Source organism: Pseudophryne corroboree, chromosome 6 (assembly GCF_028390025.1).
Source record: "Pseudophryne corroboree isolate aPseCor3 chromosome 6, aPseCor3.hap2, whole genome shotgun sequence".
NCBI lineage: Eukaryota > Metazoa > Chordata > Amphibia > Anura > Myobatrachidae > Pseudophryne > Pseudophryne corroboree.
In genome coordinates, this window is record NC_086449.1 from 844,066,121 (window position 1) to 844,078,808 (window position 12,688).

Here is a 12,688-nt window from a genome sequence, read left to right on the forward strand (position 1 = left end):
TAACTGGCGCTAAGGATGTGCACAGCAGCGGGTATAGCATTACTGGTCTGTGGTGGGTGCCCAGCTAGGATAACTGGCGCTAAGGTTGTGCACACTAGCGGGTATAGCATTACTGGTCTGTGGTGGGTGCCCAGCTAGGATAACTGGCGCTAAGGATGTGCACAGCAGCGGGTATAGCATTACTGGTCGGTGGTTGGTGCCCAGCTAGGATAACTGGTGCTAAGGATGTGCACAGCAGCGGGTATAGCATTACTGGTCTGTGGTGGGTGCCCAGCTAGGATAACTGGCGCTAAGGATGTGCACAGCAGCGGGTATAGCATTACTGGTCTGTGGTGGGTGCCCAGCTAGGATAACTGGTGCTAAGGATGTGCACAGCAGCGGGTATAGCATTACTGGTCTGTGGTGGGTGCCCAGCTAGGATAACTGGTGCTAAGGATGTGCACAGCAGCGGGTATAGCATTACTGGTCTGTGGTGGGTGCCCAGCTAGGATAACTGGTGCTAAGGATGTGCACAGCAGCGGGTATATCATTACTGGTCTGTGGTTGGTGCCCAGCTAGGATAACTGGTGCTAAGGATGTGCACAGCAGCGGGTATAGCATTACTGGTCTGTGGTGGGTGCCCAGCTAGGATAACTGGCGCTAAGGATGTGCACAGCAGCGGGTATAGCATTACTGGTCTGTGGTGGGTGCCCAGCTAGGATAACTGGTGCTAAGGATGTGCACACTAGCGGGTATAGCATTACTGGTCTGTGGTGGGTGCCCAGCTAGGATAACTGGCGCTAAGGATGTGCACACTAGCGGGTATAGCATTACTGGTCTGTGGTGAGTGCCCAGCTAGGATAACTGGCGCTAAGGATGTGTACAGCAGCGGGTATATCATTACTGGTCTGTGGTTGGTGCCCAGCTAGGATAACTGGTGCTAAGGATGTGCACAGCAGCGGGTATAGCATTACTGGTCTGTGGTGGGTGCCCAGCTAGGATAACTGGCGCTAAGGATATGCACAGCAGCGGGTATAGCATTACTGGTCTGTGGTGGGTGCCCAGCTAGGATAACTGGCGCTAAGGATGTGCACAGCAGCGGGTATAGCATTACTGGTCTGTGGTGGGTGCCCAGCAAGGATAACTGGCGCTAAGGATATGCACAGCAGCGGTTATAGCATTACTGGTCTGTGGTGGGTGCCCAGCTAGGATAACTGGCGCTAAGGATGTGCACAGCAGCGGGTATAGCATTACTGGTCTGTGGTTGGTGCCCAGCTAGGATAACTGGCACTAAGGATGTGCACAGCAGCGGGTATAGCATTACTGGTCTGTGGTGGGTGCCCAGCTAGGATAACTGGCGCTAAGGATGTGCACAGCAGCGGGTATAGCATTACTGGTCTGTGGTTGGTGCCCAGCTAGGATAACTGGCACTAAGGATGTGCACAGCAGCGGGTATAGCATTACTGGTCTGTGGTTGGTGCCCAGCTAGGATAACTGGCGCTAAGGATGTGCACAGCAGCGGGTATAGCATTACTGGTCTGTGGTGGGTGCCCAGCTAGGATAACTGGCGCTAAGGATGTGCACAGCAGCGGGTATAGCATTACTGGTCTGTGGTGGGTGCCCAGCTAGGATAACTGGCGCTAAGGATGTGCACAGCAGCGGGTATAGCATTACTTGTCTGTGGTGGGTGCCCAGCTAGGATAACTGGCGCTAAGGATGTGCACAGCAGCGGGTATAGCATTACTTGTCTGTGGTGGGTGCCCAGCTAGGATAACTGGCGCTAAGGATGTGCACAGCAGCGGGTGTAGCTAGGGCAGTAGATAGCCTGGCCGGGCCCAGGTACTTTCAAGGGACGTGACCTAACCACAGAAGGCGTGGCCTAACCACAGGAGGTGTGGCCTAACCACAGGAGGCGTGGCACTGCAGAACAAATATAAAGAAAAGCCAGTACTTTACCTCCCCGGCCACAGTGCACAACAGCCCACGTCAGAGTATGCCGGGCTCAGGAGGAGAGCTGCAGCTGCTGTTGCCAGGTAAGGAGGTGGTAGGGGGCCTCTCCATTAGGTCTGGGCCTGGCTTCCCCCTCTCGGCACCTCTGGGTATAGTAATACTGGAGTTGCGCACAGCCAAGCAGGAGAGCGCCATGACGTGTGCTCCCTGATTGGCTGCTGGGATCTTCAGTGACAGGAGTCACGGGGGTCCCGGCATTCGGGGAAAGGGGTTCCATGTGTCCACGTGGACCCCTTTAGTTGCGTTGAGCGGGATTTTGTTTTTTGTTTTTTTAATTGACCCTTTGGATTACTACAGGACCGAGGAGGACCGAGCTTCACCGGATGCTCCGTAAGTATAATTTTATTCCTTACAGGTACCCCGTGGATTCTACTGGACAAGTGGACGTGATTCTCCGCGTGGAATGTAGGTAAGTATGTGTGAGTGTGTAAGTGTGTGTTTGCATAAAATTATACCTTCAAGGTGTGTGTGTTATGTTTTTATTTGGGTATTTTTTTGTGGTAGAATTACAGGTATCAGTAGGCCCATTATTTCCCCGCATGCTGGTACTTGTGGTTCTCCAAGTACCAGCTTGTGGGGGAGGCTTGCTGGAACTTGTTGTTCTACGACAAGAAACAATATTCTTTAATTTACACAAAGGCTAGCAGCCCACCATCCACTGCCCAGGGATGGGGGGGGGGGGGGACAGCCTCGGGCTTCACCCCTGGTCCTTGGGTGTCTGGAGGGGGGGACCCCTTGATTTAAGGGGTCCCCACTCCCGCAGGGTACCCCGGCCAGTGGTGACTAGTTGGGGGGTAATGCCACGGCCACAGGGACCAGTATAAAAGTGTCCCCCGGCTGTGGTATTATCTCTCTGGCTAGTGAACCCAGGTGCTGGCTTTAAAAATACGGAGGACCCCTACATCTTTTGTCCCCCATATTTTTGGAACCAGGACCGGACACAGAGCCCGGTGCTGGTTGGCTAAATACGGGGAACCCCTGTATTTAAACAACCAGGGCCGGCTCAAAGAGTCCAAGGCTGGTTATGGTAACCCTAACCCTTTATGTGAGCTATTAAATTAAAGTCAATTAAATGGGCTTAAAGCTTAATGTCTCCGGTTCTGAGGGTCCAATCGGCTCAGAATCGGAATGGAAGGGGAGACGATTTGCTATCGGTGGATACCAACCCCAAGTTTCTGTGACCCCCACAAGGCTCATGGCAAGCGTCGGAACCCATGGTGGGTCTGAATTAATGGGCCCATTATAGTCTATGGGAAAATGAATCCACTTTGCGTACTGATATCTCTGGTTCTGGCTGTCCCAGAGACTCGGGACTGGTACCATAGAAAAGAGGAGACTCTTGGCCACTAGTTTATGTGACACTGCAAAAAGAAACGGCAAGCAACCGTGTGTCGGGTCACCTCCAGTTGTCCGCCCAGCTTGCATGGGATGCAGGGTTTCTGGCTAGATAGGAAATACTGTACAGAAATGCTAAGAACGGTAATTTGGCATCCAGGAACTTAGGGAGGAGCTTTTATCTCTCTCCATTGTTATCTTTCTAAGTATAATGGAGAGAGATAAAAGCTATGTTCCTGGATACCAAATCACTGTCCTTAGTATATCTGTACAGTATGTTCTATTAGAGTACTCAATAGCACGAACAGCTTGTAACGTACAGCAGCAAGTGCAATCTTTCTAAGTATAATGAAGAGAGATAAAAGCTCCTCCCTAAGTTCCTGGATGCCAAATCACCATGCAATAAATAAATAGATAAATGTTAACACAGAGGTTATATATAAGATATAAAATTATATATGGGTATTATTTAAATAAATAAATAAATAAAATATAGATATATATACACATGGAACCCCTTTCCCCGAATGCCGGGACCCCCCGTGACTCCTGTCACTGGAGATCCCAGCAGCCAATCAGGGAGCACACGTCATGGCGCTCTCCTGCTTGGCTGTACGCTACTGGCCTGTCAATCAGGAGCAGCGCAGCGGCTAGAATGGAGGATCGCGCTCCTCCATTCTAGCCTATGATGGGAACTTTGTGGTCTGCGGCTAACCTCGAAGTTAATTGGGGTCACCCAATTTACTGGTACTGTATGTCTACGGGTGCTCATAACCGCTGTGTATTTTATATAGCGGAATGAGTCGCTCCTGCACATTTACTCCGATTTATGTGAAACCTGTGTGCACCCTTCCATTGAATGTATTACAAAGAGAAAAAAAATTATAAAGTGAATGTCAGGGGGGAAAAAAATATATAGATTGGCACTTTGGGAATCGAACCCGGGACTCTCAGTGTGGGAGGCGGGAGCCTTCACCGCTAGCTCACCCACGTCACTGCATGGAAGTTACACAAGTTCATGTGTAAAAGTAATACAAGCAGCGATTACTTCCCATTGGTGTGTGTTTATGCTGTTAGGGGACTCGGACGCTTATATAGCAAAACACGGTATTTAGTGCACTATACATACTTTAAAGTCAATGAGCTACATTATTCCTTTCACACATTAGTTGCGTCTGCATACACAAGTGTTTTAACATGTTCGTTTGCATCTTAATAATCTCTCTGTTTAACCATTGGTCACCATCTGTGTGTACACTATGCAGTACAGGACTGTATATTAACATTACAGTCATCACTGACCATTTGCCAGAGCTTGTACTATAGATCAATCCGCCGCTATTCAAACTAAAGTACTGGATTAGTGAAGCACTAGCCACCCAGTGGTGGAGATGTGTATTGCATGCTCGTGCCTCAATGCTTCGGTCCGTGGTTAAACTCAGCTACCTAAGCTATCGCCTAGGCGCAGAGACAGCCAAGATAACGGAGGACCCATCTGTATGCACACTTATTACTGTCTTGCTGTATTACACGGTATCCGGACTCTGGGTCGACACCTATTGGTCGACAGTGAATAGGTCGACACTAGAAATGTCAACCTGAACAAGGTCGACATTTTTACTTTTCATTAACTTTTTTTCATATTTTACGATCCACGTGAACTCTGATTGAGAACAGAAACCTGTGCCGAGCGCAGCGCGCCATGCGAGGGGACTAACTGGGGTTCCCGGTCACTTTACCAAGAAAACAACACAACAAAAACCCATGAAAAACTCGTGTCGACCTTCTTTTCATGTCGACCCATTTCTAGTGTCTACCTAGCCACTGTGGACCCTGAGTCCGATACCCGTATTACACGGGGGGGGGGGGATTTATGAAGGTGTATTGGGACATGACTAACATACATACAGATTGCTACACGTGTAAGATACATTACCACTGTAGAGGTCACAGATACAGTCGCTGCTATTTCATAGTATGGCGTCCATTCAGATGTCATAGTTGCAGGGTTAAAATAAAACATTTCGACAACATATTTCCGAAACGCACTGTGGTAAGGCCTTGTCCAGCTTAACACCACCACCGATGGTCCCAATGGATAAAGCAATAAATCTTTTATTCCAGTTGGTTCTGCAAGTAGAACACCAAGATGATACTGCAGTCATGTATATATGTCTCCGCAGGTATGGAGATTTAATGGACATTGATATAGAATCTTATTTGTATAGTGCCATAAAGACAATATTTTGGTATAAATTTAGGAACACGTTTTACCGTAATAACAAATGTAAACACAGATCTATATTAAAAGCTTCAAACATTCTCTGGGAAAGTAGTTACCCAAACATAATGGAAGAAAAGAAAATAGATCAAGTTAAAACTGGAAAGTACAGTATGCTGGTATTGGGCGCTTATGTCAGGTACAATATGGCTGATTTCACCTTGTAGAATTCTACGGTCCCGGTGCAGCTGCTGATATTTAGAGTTCCAATCTGCCTATTTACTACTTCAATATGCATTATGGCAGATATATTCTGCAGACTACAGCTGTGGCTTGTAGAACATTAATCCCTGAAGTTATGGTCAAACTCGCCCCACGTGAGATCAGCGGGGTTGAGACCTGGTGACTCCATGAAAGACAGTACTCCCGCTCCCTATTTCTTCTCCAGGTATCCATAGTTTGAATCTATACTTAGGAACGTCGTTCTGCTGCATGCTGAAATTTGCACCAATCAAGCACTCACCACAGGCAGAGCCACCGAGAGCTGAGCGGGGCCATTAATCCCCCATAGCAGCTGACTCGGGTCCCTGCTGGACCCCGTTATCGAGCCCGGACACGGGTAACCAATAACCATATGTATGAATGTATATATCGGCTATATATCTTTATGCATATGTATGAGTGTGTGTATGTCTGTCTGTGTATATATATGGGGTTTTGCGATATTGGGTTAATAAAGCCTTTGCTACAAACATCTGGTTGGAGATACATCTCTTTCAAGTTCTGACTGTGATCACCTGACTGTAAATTCCTCACATCAACTGAAAAATGTTTATGTATAAGATTGTTATATTGTTTTATTGAACTTTTATAAACTTGTACCAATGACGAATGTTTAGGTTACAAATATCGTTCATTTCTGTATGAATAAAAACTTTTAAATATTGTCACACTAAAGGCGTATTGGCTCCCACGAGAATCTTTTACTATTCCATATCTACTTCTAATACCTCATCTGACAGAGGGTATTTCTTAGTGGTTTGAGACTAGTGGTATAGCGCAAAAAAGGGTTATCTTTTTTTTGTATATATATATATATATATATATATATATATATATATAAATCGAAATGACAGCACTCAGTGAAAGTTATAACAAACAAAAAAAATGGTGGCGCAAGGTCAAAAAATATACGTTATGGTAACAACTTACCGTTGATAACGGTATTTTCTCCTATGTCCACAGGTTCCACAGGATAACAATGGGATATGATGGAGCGATAGCGGATTGGCACCAAGCGATCACAAGCTTTCAGTCCTCCCAGGATGCAACGGGCCCGTCCATATATCCCCGCCTACTGGCTCAGGCAAATCAGTTGGATTCCAAAGCATTTAGGCAGGAGCATTATGTAGAACCCTATTCAGGCGAGAAGAACACACATGCACACCCTTCCATGCAAGAGGGAAGAGTTTAGGGAGTATAAAGATCCTCAAATCAGGTGCGTCAGGGTGGGATCCCTGTGGACATAGGAGAAATACCGTTATCAACTGTAAATTCTTACAATAACGTATATATTTCTCCGGCAGGGTCCACAGGTTATCCACAGGATAACAATGGGATTTCCCAAAGCAATTTTTAGTGGTGGGGACGCTCCTGATTAGACAGGAGAACCTTACGCCCGAATTCAGCTTCATGAGAGGCAAAAGTATCCAAGACATAATGTCTAATGAATGTGTTAATGGAAGACCATGTGGCTGCCTTACATATCTGTTCTGCTGAAGCACCATGTTGTGTTGCCCATGAAGGGCCTACCTTACGTGTAGAGTGAGCAGAGACATTAGCCGGAACAGGGAGATCAGCTCGAGAATATGCTTCTGAAATAGTCATTCGAAGCCATCTTGCCAGCGTCTGTTTACTAGCAGGCCATCACCTCTTGTGAAATCCGTAGAGAATGAAGAGAGAATCTGTCTTTCTGATGGCACTGGTACGATCCACGTAGATACTTAATGCCCGGACTACGTCCAGCGACGCTTCTTCAGCAGAAAGTCCAGATACCTGAAAAGCCGGGACTACAATTTCTTCATTAAGGTGAAATTTAGATACCACCTTAGGAAGATAACCAGACCTAGTTCTGAGAACTGTTTTATCTGGATAAAAAAAATCAGAAAAGGAGATTTACATGACAGCGCTCCTTAATCTGACACTCTTCTAGCTGATGCCATAGTCAGTAGAAAGAGAACTTTATATGTCAAGCATTTAAGATACACTTCATTAAGTGGTTCAAACGGAGCAACTTGAAGGGCTTTGAGAACCAGACCTAAGTCCCAAGGCACTGCACGAGGAACAAAAGGCGGTTGAATGCGCAGCATACCCTGGAAAAAAGTACGCACATCCTGTAAATTGGCAATTTTCTTTTGAAACCATACAGTCAATGCTGATACTTGCACTCTCAAGGAAGCCACCTTCAAATCCCTGTCCATTCCTGCCTGAAGGAAATCTAAGACCCTGGATACTCTAAAAGATTTTGGGTCCATACTTCTTTCACTGCACCAATGAATATAGGCTTGCCATATTCTGTGATATATGCGAGCTGAGGAGGGTTTCCTTGCTCTGAGCATAGTTTGAATTACCTGTTGTGAGAATAGTCATGCCATCAAAGACAGCCGATCCAGATGCCTGTGATAACAAGGACCATGCATCAGTAGATCTGGACGTTGAGGGAGAAGAATTGGAGCATCCATCGACATCCTCTGCAGATCTATGTACCAATGCCTTCTGGGCCAAGCCGGAGCTATTAGAATCACGGCACCCTTTGCTTGCTTTATTTTCCTCACTACCCTGGGTAACAGGATGATCGGAGGAAACCGATATGCCAGATGAAAATCCCATTTCACTGACAGTGTGTCCACAAAGATCGCTCCGGGATCCTTTGTTCTTGACCCATACGCTGTTCAGACGGGACGCCATGAGATCTATCTCTGGCAAACCCCACTTGTCTACCAGAGTCTGAAAGACTTCCAGGTGTAGAGCTCATTCGCTTGCTTGAATGGTGTGTCGACTGAGAAAATCCGCTTCCCAGTTTAGGACTCACTGCGGACAATGCTGGAAGATGAAGTTCTGCCCATTATAGTATGTGACTTACCTCCTCCATTGCTTTTTGGCTGCGAGTTCCTCCCTGATGGGTGAGGTACACTACTGCCGTCGCATTGTCCGAGCGAATCTGGACTGGTTTTCCTTGCAGAGTGTCCTTTGCCTGAATCAGTGCCATGTATATGGCCCGAAGTTCCAACAAGTTTATTGGCAGGCAACTTTCTTCTGTGGTCCACTATCCGTGGAACCATAATTTTCCGGACACTGCTCCCCAGCCCTGAAGACTGGCATCCATTGTCAGGATCTCCCAATTTGATATCCAAAAGGGTCTCCCCTTGTCTAGATGGGATGTCTGTAGCCACCGGGCTAATGACCTTTTTACCTTTACTGGAAGTACTATGGTCTGTTTCTTTATTGTCTGATATACTCCATTCCATCTGGCCAGAATCAGACGCTGCAGAGGTCTTGAGTGGAATTGTGCATACTCCACCATGTCGAATGTTGACACCATCAAACCCATCTGTCACAACTGAGGGCCTGAGCTGACGGGAGGCAGCCTCAGTTGTAGGGGCTGAGATGTACCGGAACCTGGGAGGTTGTATCAGACCCCTGGACATGTAAGTAACATGAATAATAACTGCCCGAAGGCGTGACCACGACAACTTGGATAAAAGTCAATGATGTTTATTATGACAACTCCGCAACACAGCAGCAGTAAAAGAAAACGTAAAAGTCAGCAAAGAATAAATACAGTTCCTGGGTACTACAGGATGGCAGGAGCCACAGGGTACTGGTAGTGTGAGATAGTTCTTATGATCTTCTAGATGGAAAGTCCTTACCAGGCCCGACTGTAGCAATGGAGATAACCCAGGATATTGCCAGCTGGTGTTCCAGGAAAAGCTGGGTTGCTGAAGATAAAACAGCTGCTGTGGATACTGGCTGGAACCAGACTGTTGTTAGCACGGAGTGGATACTGGCTGGAACCAGTTAAATAATAAATGAACTTGGGAGCGATGAAATATGAACTGAAATGTAGAACTTGAGAGCGGAGAAATAATAATACCGGTGGAGAGTGGTAAAGTGTAGAAAGGACACCGGCCCTTTAAGGGAAGCTGTACTCTGCTGGAAGCAGGTAATGTTGTAGCTGGAAACAGATGAATCCACAATGGATTGGAGAGTCAGGCTACACCGCAGGTGGAATGCTGGTGCGGGTCTCTATGGTGGAAGTCTTGAGACAGGAGCTGGAACCTGGAAGACAATCACAGGAGAGAGACAAACAGGAACTAGGTTTGACAACCAAAGCACTGATGCCTTCCTTGCTCAGGCACAGTGTATTTATACCTGCAGCAAGGAAGGGATTGGCTAGGCAATTATGCAGATTATCAATACTGAGAACAGATTGGTGGAAATGATCAGCTGACAGAATCCAAGATGGCTGCGCCCATGCAGACACTTGGAGGGAAGTTTGGTTTGTAATCCATGTGGTAATGAAAACAGTAATGGCGGCGCCGGCCACCGGAGACAGGAGGCGCCAGGCTGACAGATGCACATCCAACCACGCGGACACAGCGGAGGCCGCGGCTGACGTAATCGCCACTCAGACACTCTGCATGCAGAAGTTCAGGGACGGCGGCGGAGGCCGCGGGAGACGCCATGCCAGGTGTAATATGGCGTTTACTGTGACAGCGTCCCAGAGTGACAGGAGAGGATACAGGAATGTACACATCAGGATAACAGATGGGATCCGGTCCTGGAGCGCTGAGCCAGCCTTAGGAGGCATCTGATGGGTAAGAAATGGCGTCCAGTACCCGGATCGTGACAGCACCCCCCCCCTTTAGGAGTGGCCCCAGGACACTTCTTTGGCTTTTGAGGAAACTTGGAATGGAATCTCCGGACCAAGGCAGGAGCATGGACATCAGAAGCATTGGTCCATGAACGTTCCTCAGGACCATAACCCTTCCAGTCAATAAGATATTGTAGTTGACCGTAACGGTGACGTGAGTCCAGGATCTTGGCCACTTCATACTCAACGCCTCGTTGAGTTTGGACTTTCGGAGTTGGAGGAAGTGAGGAATGAAACCGATTCAAGATCAGCGGTTTCAACAGGGAAACATGGAATGTCCTGGGTATTTTTAAGAAGGGAGGCAACTGGAGTCTGTAAGCAACAGGATTGATGACTTGTTCAATCTTGAAAGGACCGATATAGCGAGGTGCAAACTTCATACTGGGAACTCTTAACCTCAAATTCTTCGTGGATAACCATACCCGATCACCCACCTTGAGAGCAGGAACTGCTCGACGCTTCTTATCCGCAAACTTCTTGTACCTGAACGATGCCTTGAGCAGAGCTGATCGTACGCTCTTCCAGATATTGGCAAACTGATGCAAGGTGATATCCACTGCGGGAACAGAAGTTGCTGGAAGCGGTTGGAACTCAGGGACTTTAGGGTGGAATCCAAAGTTAGTGAAGAATGGTGTTGAAGCAGATGAAGAATGATACTGGTTGTTATGACAGAACTCGGCCCAGGGAAGTAATTGAACCCAGTCATCTTGAGAGGAGGACACATAGATGCGGAGGAAGGCCTCCAAGTCCTGATTCACCCTCTCGGTTTGACCATTGGTCTGAGGATGGTAAGCCGTGGAAAACTTTAGCTTGACTTGGAGGACTTGACATAAACTTCGCCAGAATTTGGCTGTGAATTGAACTCCTCGATCTGAGATAATTTCTTCAGGAAGACCGTGGAGTCGGAAGATCTCTTGTATGAATACTTGAGCCAACTTGGAAGCTGACGGAAGACCGGTGAGAGGAATGAAGTGTGCCATCTTGGTGAACCGGTCAACTACCACCCAGATGGTATTGAACTTGTTGCACATGGGTAAGTCTGTAATGAAATCCATCGACAAGTGGGTCCATGGTCGACGGGGAACGGATAGTGGAACCAGTTGCCCCGCAGGCGACTGGCGGGATACTTTATGTTGGGCACACTTTGGCAAGATGCAATAAACTCCAAGACGTCCTTTTTCAGAGTTGGCCACCAATAGGACCTAGAGATAAACTCCAGGGTTTTTTGGATACCTGTATGTCCGGCAAAACGGGAAGCATGGGCCCAATGCATGAGCTTCTTCCTTAGCATCGGCTTCACAAAACTTTTCCCTGATGGGGGCGTAGAGTCCATCCCTACCGTGGAGAATGCCAACGGATTTATAATAGGATGCTTGTCTGAAGACTCTGACTCATTTTCTTGCTCCCATGAGCGGGAAAGGGCATCGGCCTTGCGATTCTGAGAGCCCGGACAGAACTGGAGTTTAAAGTCGAACCTGGAAAAGAAAAGTGCCCATCTGGCCTGACGAGGGTTGAGACATTGTGCGCCCTTCAGGTATAAAAGGTTCTTGTGGTCTGTAAGTATGGTGATTGAATGAGAAGCTCCCTCCAACAGATACCTCCACTCTTCTAGAGCGAGCTTGATGGCTAGCAACTCCTGGTCGCCAATGGCATAGTTGCGTTCAGCTGGGGAGAACTTCCGGGAGAAGAAACTGCAAGGGTGTAAATGGCCATCTTTAGCCCTCTGAGATAACACCGCTCCTACTCCAACGGAGGAGGCATCCACCTCTAAGATGAAAGGAGAGTCGATGTCAGGCTGTTTCAGAACAGGCGCAGAGATGAACCTTTGTTTTAAAAGATGAAATGCTTGCATGGCTTCTTCAGACCACTTGGACGGGTTAGCACCCTTCTTAGTGAAAGCAGTAATAGGCGCCACAATGGTGGAAAAGTCTCGTATAAACTTTCGGTAATGGTTGGCGAACCCTAAGAACCTCTGGACCCCTTTGAGGGTTAAGGGTACCGGCCAATTTTGGATTGCTTGTAGTTTCTCAGGATCCATCTCTAGTCCGGAACCGGACACAATGTACCCTAGAAACGGAATGGACTTGACTTCAAAGACGCATTTTTCTAATTTGCAATAGAGATGATTGACACGGAGACGGGACAGAACCTCTTTAACCCAAAAACGATGTTCCTCCAAATCGTTGGCAAAAATGAGGATATCGTCTAGA

At 47.3% G+C, this 12,688-nt stretch overlaps 1 protein-coding gene across 3 annotated transcripts in view; it reads right to left on the bottom strand.

The window, feature by feature from the left end:
- The window catches only part of PTPRO (protein tyrosine phosphatase receptor type O), a 698,190-nt gene that overhangs the window by 572,985 nt on the left and 112,517 nt on the right, over nt 1-12,688 (bottom strand). For all 3 annotated transcript variants that reach the window (XR_010179771.1, XM_063929453.1, XM_063929452.1), the window contains exon 5: nt 5,261-5,454. Coding sequence is in view for 2 of the 3 variants with exons in the window: in XM_063929453.1 (XP_063785523.1) it covers nt 5,261-5,454 (194 nt within the window). In the remaining variant the exon portion in view is untranslated. The remainder of the gene's footprint in view (nt 1-5,260; nt 5,455-12,688) is intronic.